At 35.6% G+C, this 20,768-nt stretch overlaps 2 protein-coding genes across 8 annotated transcripts; both read right to left on the minus strand.

The window, feature by feature from the left end:
• Positions 1 to 8,053, minus strand: LOC306856939 (zinc finger CCCH domain-containing protein 11A-like). 7 transcript variants are annotated; one of them, XM_079396507.1, is made up of 17 exons: positions 7,908 to 8,053; positions 6,507 to 7,049; positions 6,220 to 6,367; positions 5,885 to 6,004; positions 5,664 to 5,787; positions 5,395 to 5,583; positions 5,124 to 5,189; positions 4,964 to 5,044; positions 4,768 to 4,869; positions 4,609 to 4,677; positions 4,423 to 4,518; positions 3,798 to 4,334; positions 3,397 to 3,464; positions 2,939 to 3,311; positions 2,570 to 2,733; positions 2,302 to 2,441; positions 1 to 1,309 (listed from the first exon to the last, which is right to left on the minus strand). In XM_079396507.1, the coding sequence occupies exons 3-17, from the start codon at positions 6,271 to 6,273 to the stop codon at positions 1,102 to 1,104; spliced, it is 2,391 nt and encodes a 796-aa protein (XP_079252633.1). In that variant the 5' UTR covers positions 6,274 to 6,367; positions 6,507 to 7,049; positions 7,908 to 8,053; the 3' UTR covers positions 1 to 1,101. The 7 variants fall into 7 exon arrangements, with proteins under 7 accessions (XP_079252633.1, XP_079252634.1, XP_079252636.1 ...); XM_079396508.1 differs by having other exon boundaries at positions 6,507 to 6,573; positions 7,908 to 8,012; XM_079396510.1 differs by having other exon boundaries at positions 6,220 to 6,341; positions 7,908 to 8,004.
• LOC306856621 (acidic mammalian chitinase-like) lies at positions 6,301 to 20,590 on the minus strand (the record flags this gene model as incomplete). The annotated part of the gene is made up of 11 exons (XM_079395976.1): positions 6,301 to 6,341; positions 9,348 to 9,480; positions 9,566 to 9,682; positions 9,795 to 9,977; positions 10,075 to 10,195; positions 10,293 to 10,417; positions 10,677 to 10,842; positions 11,044 to 11,094; positions 11,185 to 11,389; positions 11,543 to 11,566; positions 20,584 to 20,590. 11 exons carry the CDS (start codon positions 20,588 to 20,590, stop codon positions 6,301 to 6,303), a joined length of 1,173 nt encoding a protein of 390 aa, XP_079252102.1.
• Positions 20,591 to 20,768: the final 178 nt, after the last annotated feature.

Consider the following 20,768-nt stretch of genomic DNA (forward strand, 5'->3'; position numbering starts at 1 on the left):
AACTTTGTCCCGTTTCATTTATTCTATTAGAAAACAATGACACATGCAAACAAAGAGCGTTCAGTGCGAGGTCGCTCTGGTGCAGGCTAACAGGTTAAAAACTGAAACAATATTTTCCCATAAAGACATTTTATTTACAAGAGGTGCAACTCAACTGAAGACAGACACCGCAGTAAAGATAACATTTTCACATCCAAGTCCCTTAATGCATGATGTCAATCAATTAAGGTGAATAAAACAAAGAAGAGAAGACATGGATGGTCAAGACATTCCAAAGAAAACAAAACATACAGGGTAAGCAAAGCTGAAGTATTTTCCCTGAGAACACCGCTTCATATTTACATATTTCAGAAGTCTGAGAAGGAACTTCGCTGCTAAAATAATTTGATATTAATTTCACAAAGTGAAAATGTGTAGATGGTCCCAAAGGAATTTCATGTAGCATAAAATTTGTGACAGAATTTATGCGGAAATGAAGAAAGGCGAGCCATGACCTTCAGCTATATGTCAGATCATTAAACAATAGGACCATAAAATGTTTTGCCTAAACTAAATGCAAAGGTGAGCAAAATGACCTGTTAAAACAATGATGTCCAAAGAACATTTAATGGATCATAAATACACGTGACTCAAAAAGAAGACAAAGAAAGGTGTGGCCTTGATGTGCCTTCTCTAATAAAAAGCAATTTTTCAGCATACACAGTACACAACTGAAAACTTCCTATCTTTGTAATACATGATGATAGTGCTATAACAACTTCCAACACAATCATTATACCTGAGGCTGTCTTACAATGGCTTGTTAATACCCGTAACTGCTAAATAAGATTTTTTCCTCTTTTTTGACAGCTTTAGGAAGTTAACTAAAAGAAAACAAGAGGACAAGACTTGTAAACCACAACTGGTGTTTCTCAAGCACTGTTTGATGAAGAAATATTTACATCAACAAGAAAAAAAATCTAAAAGAAACATTAAAACAGATCTATTAGAGCTCGAAAATAAAAGTCTTAATTTAAAATGCTGTGGATTAAATGGTGTCACAGTCCTTTCAAATTCATAGTGGCAGTGTTTTTGTAAGAAAACGGATGATATCGCTCATGTCTAACTGTCAATCATCTCTGAGAGTTCTAAAAGGAGGTCGTCCTCTCCCTTGCCCGAGTCCAATTCCAAGTCATCCTCAAGCCGATCATCAGTAAATTCATCTAACAGGTCTTCAAAGTCATCCACTGATGAACGGGTAACAACAGGAGTACGACTAGTAGTGGTGCTGGACCGGCGAGAGCGCATGCTGGGTGTTTTGACCACAGGGCTACAAGTGGAAAAAACAAACAAACAGAAAATATATAAAAAAGGAGTAATTGTGTATGTAAATAAATATTACATATACACATACATACATATACACATACACACACACGTATGGGGTGTAACAGTACATTCGTACTGAGAATTTTCATTTTTGTCCTTCGGAACAAATCGTACCTTTTTTCAGGAAATTCAGACAAATGCCGTTTTGGTGCTCTCTGACATGGCATAATAGATCGCTGTATAAACGCCTCAGTTCTGATGGCAGAGTGGCGTGTGAGTGAGCGTGAACCCTTCCACTTTATTACTAGTTTTAACACGAAATATAGATGAATAAACATCTCACTCCTCACATAATCGCTAAAAGGTTTCAACCGCAGAAAGATGTCATTAAAACAGCTTGTAAACAAAACGTCAAGTAGCATTTCATTTACCTCAGGCAAGTCATCAGTGTCTACAGCTCGTTATTTGCTAGAGAAATGAACTGCAAAGAGCATTTCATGAAATATTGGACTATATACTCATTATACATTACTTGTTAGTGATGTCTTTATTATTAATTAATGCATGTTTAAATATGACAGCCACTCGTAAATTATTATATTTCAACAACATATAGAAATCGTATAATTTAGAATTCGATATGTTTGCATTAAATTTTTATTTTGAGGGTTGATTATTAAAGTTAAAATTAAATAGCAATTGAATTTCTGTTTGGGGTTGTTAATTGTAAAAGGGCTCGCTATAGTTTAGGACCGAAGCTGAGGTAGATTTTTATCCTTAAGAAAATTAACCATTTAAAAAAAAAAAAAAAAAAAAAAAAAAAAAAAAGCGTTTTTTTTTATTTCTCCTGCTGTACCGAAACCATACCGAACCGTGACATCAAAAACAAAGGTACATACCGAGTCATGTTTGTGTATTGTTACACCCCTATACACACTTTATTTTTATTTTTTTTTAAAAACATTGTTTGAAACGCGAGAACAATTTCCATACCTTTGGGGGACCGCAACAATTTCAGGTGATGTAGTACTGGCGGGCTCAACGCAGTTCATAGGCACCATCTGAATATCCACAGTGTTGAAAGGCACCTGCTGAGTGTTGGACTGAACATCTGGAGGGGTTGGCGACTCCACCTAAAAGTGTGTAAAAAAATAAAAATAAAAAAAATAAATTCAAACTGTATTCTATATTTTTTTTCCCCAATACAGTGACACACCAGACTTGCCTAACACCTTTAACTAATAAATAAACTAACACTTACCCTAATACGCTTGTTGAGAATAACTGGCGAGGAAGGTGTTTGACAGGCAGTGTTAAGAGGTTTCACTTCAGCAACAGCAGAGTGAACTTTTGCAGCTTTCCTCTTTTGGGTAGGCTGGGCTGCTGGCTTCATTACTGACGGCTTCACATTCACCTTGGGCTTCACTGAAATGCAAGCAAATGCAATGGATTGAGTAGGCCATTTGGAAAAGTTATTAATTTATATTTTGTATTTTATACATTACATACATTTTAGTACTATTGTAAGCATTACGGTCATGTAGAGAGCATTACTGTGTAGAAACAAGTAGTTAAATAGTACAGTTAAAGAGAGGTTGAATATGACCATCAATTAATGTTAAATTCATACCCTTCTTCTCTGCTTGAATAGTTCCCTCAGCTAGCTGGACAGGTATCACAGGAGAGGTCGAGGGCTTTGGTGTGTTTGTCGATGGAGTCCTGTCTCCAGAGCGCTCGGGGGAGCTTTTCTGGGGCGCTCCTGGGGTAGCAGGGAGCAGAGAGGTCTTGTGTTTGAGGGCAATCCGCTGTCTCACGGTGGTTTGTGGTTGGGCGGAGGGTTCAGAGGCTGGCGGTGAGGCAGCAGGTGCAGAGAGCGCTGCGTCTTTCTGGTTGGTGGAGGTGACTTGCTCCTCCTGCAGCTTGCGGAGTCTCTTCTCTCGCATGATCTCCTCAAACGTTTTTACTTTAACGATCACACTGGTGGGTTTACCTTTTCCATTTGCCTGCGAGTTGAACAGAGCAAACAATTATTGGAGAAACAATAATATTTAGGCATGACTGTTGTCTTGTGTATAATTTGAATCTTACCTCTACTGCAGGTTCTGGTTTCTTGTCAGGTGCATCTGGTTTTGTCTGACCCACAGTGCATGCAGCTGCTGGAAAGAATTAACAGTTATGTGAGCCTGGTTTCTCCCAAGGTTTTTTCTCCATTCTGTCACAGAGGGAGTTTTGTTTCCTTGCCACTGTCGCCTCTGGCTTGCTCAGTTGGGGACACTTAATTTCTAGCGATTATAGTCAATTTGATCTTACGGATACTATTTAAACTAAACTGAGCTAGACAATGACATCTCTGAATTCAATAATGAAATGCCTTTAACTGAAAATTGAGTGTTTAATCTTATTATTATACATTACTGACTTGAACACCCTCCTTTGGGTATATGAGGCAACTAATTCAAACTAGGAAAACATGAATGTGTCTGACTTACATGAGCTTTTATTAATGCGTAGAATGCGCCTCTTTGGAGGTCCACTTGACTCCGCTTCAGTTGAGGTTGGGGTCTTATCGTCTGTGGTCTCTTGAAGCTGTGCCTGCATCCGGGCTGCCTTTTCCCTGCGTATCTCCTCTAGTGTTTTTACTCGTACCTCCCCAGCAGCTAATACAGGAGCCTTGACCACAGCTCCAGCAGTGGAAGGTCCTTCATTCCTCTGTGGGCTTCTGGCTGTTGTGCTCACCTCCTGGGCTTTTTTTTCCTGCATTTTTTTCTTTTCGTGAAGGATTTCAGAGAAGGTCTTAACTTGAGGTCCGCCAGCGTGTTTGAGACTTTTCTTGGATGGGCTCAGCTCCTTCGCCGGCACTTCTTTCACAACACGCTCAACTTTACATGTGTCAAGGTTTCTGGCTGCCTTCTCTTGCCGAATCTCCTCGAGGGTTTTTATACGGATATCTCCAGATGACTTCAGCTCGCTGTCAGTGCTAGATGGGGCGGCAGTCAACCCAAGTCTTTCACGCACTGGTTTCTGAGCTATAAAGAGATCACAAAAAAAAGAAGCTATGAAAAAGATACAAAAGACCCACACAATTACAGCTGCCACAATAAACAAGTCTCTCACCTTTCTGTGGTAGCACGTCTGTGGAGGATTCAACAATTCCACCGACACGTTCAGCAAGGCGTCGTTTTAAAGGTAGGTCTTTCTCCACAGGAGCATCTTAAATTAAACGACAACATCATCTGTCAGATTTTGTAAAAAGGCACTGCAGATCCATAAATGTGAAGCAAACTGTTTTCATAAACTTACCTCTGGCCAAAATGTTTTTCCCAAGTCTGTCGGCAATTTTTCTTTTTCCAATTTCATTAACAGATGAATCTGCAACAGATTTTAAAAGGGTTTTTAAATTATTTAATGGTTCGATATTGTAAAAAAACCACAAGTTTTAAAACCTTATGGACCACTCACCAATGCTGGCATTGTTAACTTCCCAACGTGAGAGAGACTGAATGTTTTCCTTTTCAATAGCAGCTCCTTTGTTTTGGGCTGAGCCTTGCATGGTGGACTGCCCTGCAAACAAATGAAAAGCAAATATTAAAATGATCCATCTGATGGCTTAACAACAAAACTTACCCAAATAAAATAGTGCTGAGGATTCATTTACCAGATTTCTTCAAACTTGACATGAGTGCTTTCCTCAATCTGATTTCCTCTAGTGTCTGGACACCAAAGTTCAGCGAATCATCTGCATGACAAGATAATGATTAAATAAAGCTCCTAATAAATAAAAGAAAATATCAACAGATCATGGAAACGGTCTTTACTTTTGCTTGTGATCATTTTTCGGGGTGAACCTCCAAGATATTCATCTCCTTCCTCTGAGAATTGATCTGCAAATATTGAAGTAAAAAGACAGTGAGATTTCTAGATGAGGGATGCAAAACTATTCTTAAAGGTCCACCTGAAGCCCGTAGTTCCAACCCTAATTAAACACACCTGAACCAGCTAATCAAGGACTAATTAAGGGTTGGAATCAACCACAAACGAGGTTGGACAGCCTGCTCTAGTTAAACCGTCACAGAAATGTAAGCTTACCATCCTCATCGTCATCATCGACAGGGTTGATGACCACAGGTGGATGGGTAGGGCTGGGGACATTCTCTTGGGTCTCAGTTCTAATGACCCCTCTTAACTGCGGGTTAGTAGGGTTTGCAGTGGGTGCAGGGACTTGGTTGACTTGGTCCTCAAGTGGGGCCTCTTCCTTCTCTTTTCGCACTACTTGTCCTATTTACAAAAATGCCAATTTATATTAGAAACTTATAAAGAGCGGTATAGTTCAAATCACCGTAAAGACAACAAAATACCTTTGTCTGGGGCAAAATAACTCCCATCGATGATGCGCGGCTTCTCATGATGGAAAGCACAGTGAGGTTTCTGGCAGCCAGCCAGCTGGTTCTCCCAATAGCATGCGATTTCCTTGCGGTTTTTCTATAAAAGTAATAACAGGGTGGATCGTTATTGAGGTCTCATTTGAGGAGCAATAGAAGGATCTTAACAGAAATAGGTTTTGGAAATGGACACAAACCTTTATTTCCATATGGCGAAACTTGCAGACATTACGGAAGCACCTTTGCTCTTGCCACAGGGTGCAGACCTTCTCGCTACCCATGGCAGCCTCGCAGTGTCGAAAAGGGCAGCTGTCACCCTTAAAAGGCAAATCACAACACCAAAAATTAACTTTTAGTTATGATCATCATCTTCATGTATGTGTGTGTACAAACGTTTTCATACTGTTTTCAATATTACATTTTATCATATTAAATCTATATTAAAATAAATATCTAATATAATTCTATATATTCTAAAATGTGTGTGTGTGTGTATACAATGCACAGCACATGACTATTTACAATATTTTACCTTAGTACAGGTGGAATAGTAGAAGAAGTAGCAGTCATCTCCTTGCATGGTCATTCTGGCACAAGTTTGTAGTCTTCTAGGTCAGGAGCTCTTCAGTGATGCTGGGACCTCGTCCTGGACTCCTACAACAGGGTCCACGTGAATCTCCCTATTTAGAGTGTTACAAGCCTATTCATGCCCCTGTTGATCCTTTCACATTTTTCACTTACACATTCTGTCCTGAATGATGTAATATGGTGGCCGATATTTAAATACTTGAGAGAAAATGCGTTGCAAGAACTGTTCACCTGCAGTGGCTGAGACGTTCCCTGGTGATCTCGAGCACTTGAAGGGTCGCTCCACACTGTATGGATCCTGAAGGAACACTTGACTGATGAGTAAAGACTGAACAGGTAGAGATGGGGCTACTTTTGCCTCTCTTAGAAACTTGTTCCCATCAGACTGCTGTGTTAAAACTGGCAGGTGGTGGAAAATGTCAGTTTCTTTTTTTTTTTCTCAATATTGTTGATAATTGAGTGGTGAGGGGTTTTTTTTTTTTTTTTAAACCCTCAAGCTAGATGTTGTCAAAAAAGAAAAAGCCGAGGGCAAAAAAAGGACTGGATATCTTGGAGATGTTGGAAAAAAAAAAAAAAAGGAACGGTTCTCTTCTACGTCTCCTGAAGGCAGGTGGAAAATTGAAATGGGGTAGACTGGAGCTTTAAAAAAAATGCTCAATAGAGGAAAACCAAAAATCAATGGTGAGATTAAAAAAAGGCAGCAATCTTCAGGGAAGCTATATCATTATCCAAATCCAGTTATCCTCTGGAATGAAGGACAAGATCTTGCATAACCTACATTTCAAAAAAAGAGACAAAAACACTCCCCATGTGTTTAACAATTGGTTATCTGAATAAGGACAGGAACATAATATATTTCATTACATGGATAAAATTCTTAAGGGAGACTGAACATGTTTTTGGATTTATATCACATGTAATTGAACACAATAGCACGTGATAATACATACAAACAACTTCAGACCGTGAAGACAATTTCGTACTTGAACTCATTTTGTTTCTGGGTATCGTTTTTCGAGCATGATAAACCATTATATCAAGTTTTAAAGTTGGTATTATCCGAATAAATATTTGGCAGATTTTGCATCCGCACATGTAAATTTAGGATGCAGTTTACAAATTCCGCGTCTGTAAATCTCAAATATTGTAACAACATTTTTTCAGATGAAAAACATGTATAGTACATAATCTAAAGTTACACACTCATAAATAAACCAAAACGAAAGCACAGCGAAAATGAATTTGATTCGAATTTTTGAAAAAATCTTTGGTTTCCATTGAGTTTTTCAAAACTTTGATTACGATTAGATACATTTTGAATTCAATTCACCGTTCAAATGATAGTTAACGTTATTCCCTTTTGTCATGTTAAGCCTTTAGTGTCGTATTTGGTCCGACTCGTTTAACTATGAAGGTTGTCAGATGAGAAACACTGAGATAAACAACGTGTAAAGAACAATTAATTATGTTATATGTTTAAGCCTAAAAGCGGTGTACGTGAAAATAACAGTGTTCTATAGCTTTCGAATAGCATGTTGCTAACTTCGGGTAGCACGACTACTGCACTTTACTAAAACAAATGAATGATTAAATAAAAAGTTCAATCACTTCAAATAAAGCGTTCACAATTACCAGTTTATACCGATTGGAATTAAGTATGTTCGGTTTGGTGTATGTTGACGCTCGTAGTCGACGCTCCTGGACTGGTCTTATCTCTTCTTGGCTTCACAGGCGAACAAAATGGCGCTCGGCTGTCCAGGCAGTAAAGACATCAATGTGACGAACAGACTCGTTAAAGGGACAGTTCACCAGAAACTGTAGGCTAGGTGCCGTCATGTTATTCTAAACCCACACGACTTTCTTTATTCTGCAAACTCAGAAGGTGAATTCTGGCAATCAAGTCAAGCCAGAAGAAAAATATTGTATCATATAGTATCATATAAGTCATAAAAGTGGTCTTTGACGTACAATAGCGATTTATTTATTTTATAGCGACTCTATTTAAAATAATAACTTTTTTTGTGTTAGGCAGAATAAATGTAGCCTACACTGATTTGAAAGAAAATGAGAGTGAGTAAAATTATTATTAGAGTTGAAGAATTAAAATAAAGCAATAAAAAGTAGCCTAGTCTCTGAGTAGTCACTGTGGGATACAATATATCCTAATGAAAAGAATATAACATTTTGTATGTAGGCTATGTAACTGATTCCCAGTCACGCTATAGCTGCACAATAACCAGAAATATAAAATACACAATGTTGCTCTCTTACTTTTTAATGTATTAATTTTAACCACACACACACAATACAATTACTAAAAATAAGGACAAAAATACAAAGAAAAATAAAATAATCTTCATATATTTCAGTAAATGCAAGCAAAAGTATATCTTGTGTTTCACATTACACGTGCAGAGGCAATTTCTCAAAACAAAAGTTAGTTAGCTGCGTATTTACACTACATTAGTTGCTTGACTAAGGACTAAAATGGCTCAAAGGCTAATTTTAAAGCAGAGTAATAAGAAATGATTTCACATTAATAACCACAACTATTCACAAGTACTCCACATGCATCCATATGCAGGTTACAACCTATACTGCATTTTAGATGTAAAAAAATGTGCTCAGCTGTTTTACCATCTATGTTTTTATATTAAATCAATATGTTAAATAGGCTATGCCACTGAGTTAGAAAACCTGCACTCACTAATGTAATAAAAACAATCATCTGGGATGGTCGTGTTGCCTCAGAATGATTTAAAACGACAGGGGTGCACCAGGTGATATTTGTCATTCCTCCGGTACAGCTATAAAATGAGTTAAGGGAATCCATTCTTTGATAGAGTCCATTTGATCTGTTTGCACAGAACTGACTTTTCAGTGCAGGAAGTGAGCTGAGAATGTTCACACATGTCGGCAGTGGTGAAAAGCCCTTTCCAACGGTTGCAAAGGAGTTTGCAGTCATGGAACCATTCAATTCATCTTCTGCTCCTTAGCAAAGAAATAATTCTATATCAGAATCTGAAGATAAATAACCATTCTACAAATCAAAACAATTAATGCAAATCTTACCAAGGATTAACCATTTCTTCAGGTGGTTGACTAAAGGGTAATTGCCTTGTCCACAGAAATATCCAGAAAAATCATCCAGGTCTAGAGCCCATACAAATGCACCCCCAAAGCCATGTTCCTGTAAGTATTTTATCTTAACAATAAAAAGCAGAGCTGTTATTTTTCATGTAACATAATCTATCAATTTAAACATAGGAGTAGCCTGTAACAGAACGTACCTTAATTTCAAAGCTCCTCTGATTGTCAAAGCCCACCCAGTCACTGCCTTTAATAGAAAAAGGAACTTTCTGGTCTTCTATCCACTGTACTACCCCACCGTTTAGGAAAAGACATATCTTGAAAAAAGAAAATATTTCTTAACTTAATATAGACAAGCATTTGTAATTAATATTAACGACATTGAACAGAGGTTTCTGTCTAGAAAATATATTTTCCTATGAGATTTACTTCAAAGTAAGCCCACAGGCCCATCTCTTGTGTATAAGGTCCAGGAGAAGCCAGGTTATTGGCTGGGGCTCCAACTCCACTCTGAGAGGAGGTGAGGATGAAGGAACGTCCATACGTGGCAAAGCCCATCAACAACTTCTCAGCAGGAGCTCCCTGGAATCTCCAGTATTTTAGTGCAGAATCCTGTATGAAAGATGAAAATATGCAAACTATCCAGCAGCAAATTAAAGTTATTCACTGTCTTGAAGCCTGTGTTCATAATAAAAGTCAATCTGCTTACGATGTTTGAGTTGATATCGTCCTCGTCTTGGATGCCACTGTACAAAGGACTGTGATGTCTTGCAATGTCATCTTTAAATGTATGAAAATCAAATGTCTTGACACTAATAAGGTCCAAGTACCTAAAAAAAGTTTTTAAATTTTTAAACTTTTTTTTTGTGTGCAATTTTTGCAATTGTCATAAGACAGCACTGCAGCTGAATGACATGTTGCTCTTACTTTGAGATCTCTGGAATATTATAGCTCCTTTCAATAACTTCTTTCTGTGCTGAAACAGTTGCTGTTAGAATCAGTCTTGCATCTTTGTTTGACTGGCCTTCAGCTAGAAACGCCTCCAGAAGCTCCTTAAGTTTCACAAAAATTCATTTAGTTCTTTAGGTAATTATTTTTTACTCGTTTTAAGCATGAACCTCAATAAGATTTATGCTTAAACCAAGAAGAAGAAACAATTTGAAACAATTATATTTATAATCTTAACAACCCTAAACTTTTGAATGGCAGTGTAGCCTATATATTTATGTGCCATGTACCAGTAACATTTTACACAGATTAAGTGGAAAACACTTGGGGCCCTATATATGAAAACATCATTTTAATTTTAACCTTGCACAGTAGAGTGAATTTCAGTTTTTCTTCTGGATGTGTCTCTGAAGTGCCTTTGTATTCCCAGTCCAAATCCAGCCCATCAAAATTATACTTCCTCAGAAATTCTATAGAAGACTTGATGAATGTCTGACGGTTTGTCCAGTTGGATATCATAATGGAGAATCTGGTGTGAACAAGTAAATTCATGACTACTTACTTCACTATAACTTGTAATGTGGCTTACAAATGTTTCTGATTAATTGCAAATTTGCAAAATCTCTCTCAATAAACCATGTTTTTGTAAAAAAAAAAAAAAGCTGTATGAAACACAAAAATGGTACGTTTAACAGCAACATTTATTCAGAAACAGAAAAAGAATGCTTACTGGTTTGAGTCCTGGTCTCTGACGGACAACAAGGTTATTAGGTGAGGATTTCTAAAAGAAACAAAGTCTTTGTCACACAGTTGACAAATCAAATATATACAAGACTCGAAATGTGTATCTCTGAGCTACACGCATCCTTACCGGTTCTTAAGTGCATTGAAGGTCGAGTAAAGGGCCACATCATTCCACTCGCTGCCTGCTATGTTATTGGCATAGTTTACAATGGCAAATGCATAGATCAAATGAGTGCACAAGTTTGGGTCCACATTCTCAGGAAGGTACTTCGCAGTTCCTGCTCTGTACTGAGACCAGTTTGTAAAGTAACACACCAGCCTTGAACAGGTTACTGAGGAAAAAGAGAACAAAGACACATACTAACATATCAGCAGGAATATGTTTGTGATATAATTTAAATGAATAATTCTCAATCTCTCAATACTTTATTTTTTTTAAACATTAGACTTATCACTTTTATGCAGTGGATTGAAAATCACCTTACCGAACTGAAAGAGCAAATTCAGGCCTGACAAAAATGGGAAAAGATCATTAATAGATGCTTTTATGTGAGATTAATATATTATCCTTCCTGTTGTGTTGAAAAACTGGGTAAAACTTCTGTTTTGGGGTCAAATTGACACACGCTGGTTTCCATGCAAATTTCCCAAAATCAGCACTATTCAAAAAGACATCTATTGGAGCTTGTTTTGATGTTTTTTTGGTTCAGAAATCATAATGTTTTTGATGTTTTTGTCTTGACCACTTAGTGACTAAGTGGTAAGTATAAATAATATCTAACGTTATTTCTATTTATCTCTTCCTATTTGTACTTCCTCTGCCTTTTTGTTATGTCTGGTTCTCAAAACCTTGTGAGTAAAATGGGTTTCTCACACTTTTTTCAGTGCTGCAACAGTTCAGTAATTTAGATCCAAAAAATCTAACAAGCAAAAATGACCAGTACAAGTTAAAAGTTTCAAGTTGTTCGACAAGTTACAAAAAAGGTTTTCTCTTTGTTGATTTTTGCCAAATTTATGGGAAACAGTTGGGGTTAATGGGGGTTCAACATGACCCCAACCCAAAGGAACAATTTTTGTACAGCCTCTCTGAACATCTATGTCACAAATTTGCATGGACATTCATGACCCCAAATGATCAATATTCACAAAATTTCAAGAAGAAATAAATAGTTTAACCAGTATTTCAAGTATTTTGAAACTTGAATGCGATTCAAATTGACCCCAACACACCAGTGGGGTTAAATAAACATATCTGAATAAAAATAAACAAAATACCTGTTAAATGTGTTATTCCCCTGTTCATTTTGTTGCTGCTACATGTCCCTTTAGTTTTGTGTGGGGAACTCCACTTAAAGTAAAATTAGGGGTGGAGAGAGAGACAGGGTGGGCTACACATGTATAACATGACACTAAATGTCAGCTCAGATTTTTCTTGCCTATAGAAAAATCTGAATTTCAGTCAGATTTGTCCGATCCAGATTTATAGTAACAGACCAAACAAGATTTATTTATTTTGCAACTTATTTTTGGAACGAAGATTTGTCTTTCTTTGACAGACACAATGAAGATTTAGTGTATCTCTCATGGTGGAATCAGTGGTGTGGATGTCCATTCCCTTGAGGATGTTCACAATAGAATGAAATGAAATGCTATTCAAAACAATTAAGAATACAATGGCAATTTTATTTTGAGACTGAGGAAAAATGCTCATGCACTTAAATCTTTATGTTTTGTTTTTAAATAAAAGTGTGCTATTAAAAATTAAGCTCTTCACATTTAAACCCAAACATCATAAACAATATCTACACATTTTATCTTGATGAAGAGCCTTGTTGTCTTACCTTAAAGAAAGGAAAAAACACCTGATGTGACCTATTTTCAGTTTCACCTCAAGCTCTCTACCATTATTATTTTTACTGAAACTAGAAATTCTAGTAGTGTAACTAAACTGCAGTATCGTTGCTGAAGTCACAAAGTTTGTCATTACAAACATGATATGTTTCAGTGACTTCAGGCATGTGAAAATTTAGCATGTGGACATATAAAGATTCATCACATTGTCTTCAACAGCCTTAGGATGAACCCTAAGATTGCTTCTGTAGGATCATACAGGGATACTATAGATATCAGTAACTTCAAGCTAATATTTATGATAATGTGTGCCCAGTGTTACACAAGAAATGTACATTAGGTCATTGTTCAATCAGATACGGGTGCATTTGCTCTTTGTAGTGAACCTTATTTTCGGTGGAAGGTGTGTTTTATCCAGACAGAGACGAAGGTCATGCAGGTGTCAATCCAATGATAAAAATAACAACAACACAGTAATTAGTAACAAAATCACCTGAGCTTGCACTCCAACACATCATCTTTGACCTGTCTAAACACCTCCAACAATATTAGAGGGTCATTGTAAAAGTATTAATAGCTAATAAACGTGTACATCATATGTTTTGATTGTTTGATATTGATTTAGTTTAGTCTTAATGTCTTAATTTAATCATACTCCCCTCTATATTTTAATATGTGCACTAAAAGTCAAAAGTTTGGAATAATAACATTTTTAAAAGTTGTTTCAACTTAAAATAATTTGATACCCCGCTGACTTAAAATTATTAGTTAATGCAACTAAAATATTCCAGTTGTCCCTTAAATTAACATTGAGTAACTTAAAATCTCAAGTTATCTAAACTAAAAATGTTAAGTCAGCAGGGTAACAAATTATTTTAAGTTGAAACAACCTTTTGGAACATTTTTTTTTACAGCGCGGTAACCATTTCACATGATCCTTCAGAAATCATACAAATATACTGATTTGCTGCTCAAGAAACCTTTCTTTTTATTTTTCATTTGAAAGCAGGGTTTGCTGCTTAATATTTTTGTGGAAACCTTAATATAACATTCAAAAGTTTGGGATAAGTATAAAAAGTTTATTAAATAAAGTATAAATAAATAAAGAAAGAAAAGAAAAATAAATGAATGTTCTTATTCAGCAAGGATGCATTAAACAGATGAAAAGTTACAGTAAAGGCATGTACAGGTGCATCTCAGAAAATTAGAATATGGTGAAAAAGTTTTCTTGTAACTTATTTCAAAAAGTGAAACTTTCATTTATTTTAGATTCATTACATGTAAAGCAAAACACTTCAAATGTTGTTTTGTTTTCATTTTGATGATTAAAGCTTACAGCTCATGAAAGTCAAAAATCAGTATCAAAATATTATAATATTTACATTTGAGTTTCAATAAATGACCATCCCTACAGTATAAATTCTGGGTATCTCTCATTCTTTGAAACCACAATAATGGGGAACACTGCTGACTTGGCAATGATCCAGAAGACGAACATTGACGCCCTCCACAAAGAGGGTAAGTCACAGAGGGTCATTACTGAAAGGGGTGGCTGTTCAAGGAGTGCTGTATCAAAGCATATTAAATGCAAAATTGACTGGAAGGAAGAAATTGAGTAGGAAAGGGGGTAACACTTTAGAATAAGGTTCCATTTATTAACATTAGTTAACAACATTAGTAAACATGAACTAAGAATGAACAATACTTCTACAGCATTTATTAATCTTATAGTTAATGTTAATTTCAGCATTTACTGCATTATTAAATTCACAAGTTGTGTTTGTTAACATTAGTTAATGTAGTGTGAACTAACATGAGTAAACAATGAACAAATGTATTTTCATGAACTAATATTAACAAAGTTTAATAAATAGTGTAATAAATGCATTGTTCATTGTTTGTTCATGTTAGTTAATACATTAACTAATGTTAATAAATGGAACCTTATTCTAAAGTGTTACCGGAAAAGGTGCACAAGCAACAGGGATGACCGCAAGCTTGAGAATAGTGTCAAGCCAAGCCGATTCAAACACTTGGGAGAGCTTCACAAGGAGTGAACTGAAGCTGGAGTCAGTGCATCAAGAGTCACCACGCTCAGATGTCTTCAGGAAAAGGGCTCTGTTTCACTTCTGAAACGGAAACATCGTCAGGAGCGTCTTACCTGGGCTAAGGAGAAAAAGAACTGGACTGTTGCTCAGTGGTCCAAAGTCCTCTTTTCAGATAAAAGTATATTTTGGATTTCATTTGGAAATCAAGATCTGGAGTCTGGAGGAAGACTGGAGAGAACAGAACCCAAGCTGCTTGAAGTCCAGTGTTAAGTTTCCGAAGTCAGTGATGATTTGGGGTGTCGTGACGTCTGCTGGTATTGGTCCATTGTGTTTGATCAAGTCCAAAGTCCATGCAGCGGTCTACCAGGAGATTTTGGAGCACTTTATGCTTCCATCTGCTGACAAGCTTTATGGAGATGCTGATTTCCTTTTCCAGCAGGACTTTAGCACCTGCCCACAGTGCCAAAACCACTTCCAAGTGCTTTGCTGACCATGATATTATTGTGCTTGATTGGCCAGCCAACATGCCTGACCTGAACCCTATATGGAATCTATTGGATATTTTCAAGAGAAAGATGAGAAACAGTCCTCATGGCAAAGCTGAATTTCCATCAGCCAGTACTCCTGTCTTCAGCGTGACATGATACTTCAGAAATCACTCTAATATGCTGATTTGGCACTCAATTATTATTGGTACTTAATTAATAATAATGGTTCTTATTATCAACGTGGAAAAGTTTTTGCTGCCTCACAACTTAGTGGATTTTTTAAAGGATTCTTTAATAAGTATAAAATTAAAAAGAATTGCATTTGAAGTATCTTTTGTATCATTATACAGGTGCATCTCAAATTAGAATATCGTGAAAAAGTTAATTTTTTCTTGTAACTTATTTCAAAAAGTGAAACTTTCATATATTTTAGATTCAGTAAATGTAAAGTAAAACATTTCAATAGGTTTTTTTTCAGTTTTTTTTTACTTTGATGATTAGAGCTTACAGCTCATGAAAGTCAAAAATCCAGTATCTCAAAATATTAGAATATTTCCTAAGATCAATCAAAGAAAGGATTTACAAAACAGAAAAGTTCAAGTTCTTTAAAGTATGTTCATTTATGCACTCAATACTTGGTCGGGGCTCCTTTAGCACAAATTCCAGCATCAGTGAGGAATGGCATGGAAGCGATCAGTCTGTGGCACTGCTGAGGCACTATTGAACCTTCAGCTCATCTGGCTGTTTTGAAATAAGTTACAAGAAAAAATTAACTTTTTCACGATATTCTAATTTGAGATGCACCTGTAACAAGAGATACTTACAAATGCAATTCTTTTTAATTTTATACTTATTAAAGAATCCTTTCAAAAATCCACTAAGTTGTGAGGCAGCAAAAACTTTTCCACGTTGATAATAAGAACCATTATTATTAATTAAGTACCAATAATAATTGAGTGCCAAATCAGCATATTAGAGTGATTTGTGAAGTATCATGTCACGCTGAAGACAGGAGTACTGGCTGATGGAAATTCAGCTTTGCCATGAGGAATAAATAATCATTTGAAACATATAACAATGAAAAACTTCTTTCAGATAGTATTGATATTTCACAATATTACTATTTTACTGTATTTGTATATAAATGAAGTCTTGGTAAGCATGAAAGACTTTCAAAAACATAAAATCGTAGGTACTCAAAGCATTTGACTAGTGTATAATTCTGAAGCTTCATTCATGGCAACATTTTAATAAAGCATGCACTGCCTTTTCAAACCATGATTACTGGGCACATATGTTTAGCAGATTAACAATAGTTCCTTACCTCCTGTCCCGGGGCTAATGAATTTTAACTGAGAAATGTATGCATGCAGGGTTTATTTATTATTATTATTATTTTTAATGTAGCATTATATTATTTACATGTTGTATTATTTAATACGGAGGACTAGGAGTAACAATGAACGGATAAGATAAATTGCTCATTTAAAATTGCTCTATGCCTTTTTATCAGTTTTACCTTTTTTTTGCCATTTCAGCAAATCTTTTTCATTACAAGCCAATGCACCGATGCCACATCTACAGTAGGTAGTTGAACATACATTATGTGAGACATTGCACTTGTATTGTTGTTATAAACCTTAGTACTCAAGGGGGCGAGAGAATAAGTTGTCAGAGTGATTAGCTAGTACAGAATTTGATCAAATTAGGATGCTTAAAATACTGGAATACTGAAGAAAATGATTTGGTTTTTAAGTCATGACATGTCAAATATTGTTTCCACTCTGTTTCAAATAAGAATAACATTTTTGCCTCCGTCTTTGAGCACTGTTCATTCATAGCACATTGAGCTGAGCTTTTAAAAACTCACGGAGTACACTACAGTCTTCAGTCTCAGTGTCTCGGACAACAATAATTTAATGATACAGACAACAATTATTAACTGTGTGGCCAATTGAGAATTGCATGCAGATAAATGTTAGGATGATGATTTTTCCCCATCACATTTCATCAGAAATAAAAGACTTTCTTTGTGCAGCATTTAGCGCAACCAAAGCCGACCTGTAAGTCTACTTGAACCAGATGTGATGCAGGTGACAGTTCAACATGAGAAGAAAGCAACACAAAAGAGACGCATTCTGACCTCATATACTGTATAAAGTGAAGGCCTATCAGTGGGAAGTTCATGCATTAAATTAAGAATTCTATAACATAAAACAAGTCAGATGACAAAACGTATGTGAACTAGTATGTTATGTGATGGAAGTGATTTCTCTAGGTGCGGTAGAGGTACTGATGGTGAAAGTGATGGTAGCAGGAGGATAAGCAGTTTTTAATCATCAAAAGATCCAGCCTTATCATCCATATCAAGTGTGCCACCAACCGTTTTATTAGCTATCCTTTGCAACTTGGAACCAGTAAATTAGGCTCATTAAATCTTTCCTAAGTCCCAAGCTATTTGTCATCACACTGATAAAGTCACATTGATAATTGCCTGGAGACACTTATTGTGTTTTGTTACTGCACAGTAAGCATTATGTTGATGCGGTTGGTAAGCCTTTTAAACATACATTCTTCATACTGTAGCCTATTTAAAGCCTATTTTGCATGACGTATTCAATGATCGGCTGTTCAATAACATATCGCTTTATGCGGGACAAAGAAGAAATTGTGGAGTTCTCTGCATTTGTATTCTTTTCCTTTTTTATTTTTTTTTGAAAAGATGAACTTATTTTTTCAAAGTCTGCATTTATTTGATTTTATTGTATAAGCTGTATAGTTCTGCCTGTAACAGATACTCCATGTATGTTTCATACATACTCCATGATACTCCATGTGTATCAACTAAATTATTAAGTTGATACACATGGAGTATCTGTTACAGGCAGAACTATACAGCTTATACAATAAAATCAAATAAATGCAGACTTTGAAAAAAATAAGTTCATCTTTTCAAAAAAAATAAAAAAGGAAAAGAATACAAATGCAGAGAACTCCACAATTTCTTCTTTGTCCAGCATAAAGCGATATGTTATTGAACAGCCGATCATTGAATACGTCATGCAAAAGGAAGCAGTGGTCTTTCAACAACTTGAGATTGAAAACGAGTAGCTGACCAGGAAAATGTATTTTTCTTGTACCTTATTATTTTGGTTTCAAAAAATGCTTTCGGATAAAGCACAAATGTTTTGTTTTCTCATGATTTTACTCACAAAGTAACATTTCTATCATTATTTACTCACCCTCATGTCTTTCCATGTATTTTGAATAATCACGCAGGTGTTTTTGCATTATTCACTCTGTGAACCGGGTGTAACGGTAAACAACTGAAAAGAATTAAAAGAACTGGCTTACAAGAACAATTTATTCACTGACAATTCATTCAAATTCATCTCAAGTGCGGCTCTGCTCCTGTGTGCAGAAGATTGTGCTTCGAGGCATCATTGTAACACATGCATAAGGGAGAGGACAACCTAGTACGAAATAATTAAATAAACAAACAAAAAAATAACATTCTTGTTGGTTTGACATCCGATAATTCCCTTGATGGTTGCTGTTTTGAGCGAGCCATTTTTGGGGGGATATGACGTAATACGCAAGATTGACCCTAGTAAAAAAGTAATCTATTTAAAATACATTTATGTCATAGTTAAAATCTATTAACATATTTACTAACAGATAACTCGAGACTACTGATATAAAAATGATAATTAAACTTTATTTGGCATACTACTTGTGCACAATGCACATTTCTTAATATTAAGTCTAAAATGTGTTTTAATGTCACTTTTGATGAGAATATGATCTTTGAATAATATCGGTCTTTAAATGCAAAATATTAAAATTCAATTCAATTAAAAAAACTTGATTTGTTCCCGAGGGGCAATTCAAAAGCATATTGAGCAGCACTTCAAGAAAAACAACACTATTTCAGACAGATACACAATACTATTGCAATGGTAATAGTAAACAATAATAATGACAATAAATAACAACAAATAGCAGCAAGGATCATATGTGTCTATACAGTAAAAAGAAGTCCTAAAAAAATAATAATAAGAAGAGTCTTCCATTGGGAGTCTGTAAAAAAACGTGTACCTGAAGTTTACTTGCAATAGATCCACTTTAGCACAATCAAATATACTGAGCATATCTTTAATTGTGCTTTAGCACTCTGTCTGCACAATTAAAGTGCATTATGTACAAAATTAGGTGTTCCAGTTTAGCAGACTTTAAGTTGACCAGTTTAGTATACTAAAAGTACAAAGACAGGGCATTTTATTATGTAGCTTACATAAATATGGAAATGTATTTGTAGTATACTTGGAATTTCAAATACATTTAAGTATATTTATTTTTCACTAGGGGAATCATGCACGTCTATGCCATTTCTCTTCAACAGCATATACAAATCCATGTTACTTTGGTAGAGTACCAGTTCATATGCTTTGTCTCAAAAACCTATAAAGTCTATAGGTTAATCAAAGTATATCTGGATAAATAAATGTTTTGAAAAATAGATTTTAAATTGATTTTTGAATGTTTATTTATTTGCACTCTCTCAAAGATAACATTTTGTCATTTGAATTTGTTATCAACTTGAATATATAATGTATTTATTAATTTGAATGATAACCAATATTTTAAATACAGGCCTCGTAAATACTTTAATTGGACACCCAAATTCAAACTATACAATTAAATTATCTTTGCAAAGACCTCTGCGCATAATTTTAACCCCATAAAAGTTTGATACAACATAATTTGATTATTTGATTAGATATCAAAGATGAAGTAGCATTTCTTCTTAGTTAATAATTACCAAAAAAAGAAAGAAAGAAATAAGGTTAGGAACACCTTCACACAGTGACTACCATAACCAAAACTTACATTTGTTTTTTTAATCTGCATCTTTTTCTGTTGATTGTCTTAGAATATTTGTTTATATATTTATATGGAATATGGATTTTGCATGTTTTCCCTGTGTCTGCGTAGGATTCCTCTGGGTGCTTCAGTTTCCCCCCACAATCCAAAGACATGCAGCATAGGTGAATTAGACACTATAAATTGGCCATAGGTGTGAGTGTGTGTGCCACTGTGTGAACCCTGCGATGGTCTGGCCATCCGATCAGAGTGTACCCCGCATGTGGCCTGAAACGCTGGTTAGAGCCGCCCGCTCTAATCTTGAAATGTCCCTGCAGAGGACAAGCAGTATGAAAAATGGATAGATGAATGATATTGTAAATTCTACAAATCTGGCTTAAGCTGAACATTTTACCATGTTGAAATGTTTAAACTCAATTGATAAAACCATATTACAATAA

This window comes from Barbus barbus, assembly GCF_936440315.1.
Source record: "Barbus barbus genome assembly, chromosome: 37".
Lineage (NCBI taxonomy): Eukaryota > Metazoa > Chordata > Actinopteri > Cypriniformes > Cyprinidae > Barbus > Barbus barbus.

What these genes read in the sequence shown, in the direction of transcription:
- LOC306856939 (XM_079396507.1), bottom strand. Translation starts at nt 6,273, where the DNA reads ATGACCATGCAAGGAGATGACTGCTACTTCTTCTACTATTCCACCTGT. An exon ending in ACTATTCCACCTGTACTAAG is followed by an intron (nt 6,005 to 6,219) that starts GTAAAATATTGT and finishes TTGCCTTTTAAG; the next exon opens with GGTGACAGCTGCCCTTTTCG. An exon ending in ATTGTTGCGGTCCCCCAAAG is followed by an intron (nt 1,310 to 2,301) that starts GTATGGAAATTG and finishes TTCCACTTGTAG; the next exon opens with CCCTGTGGTCAAAACACCCA.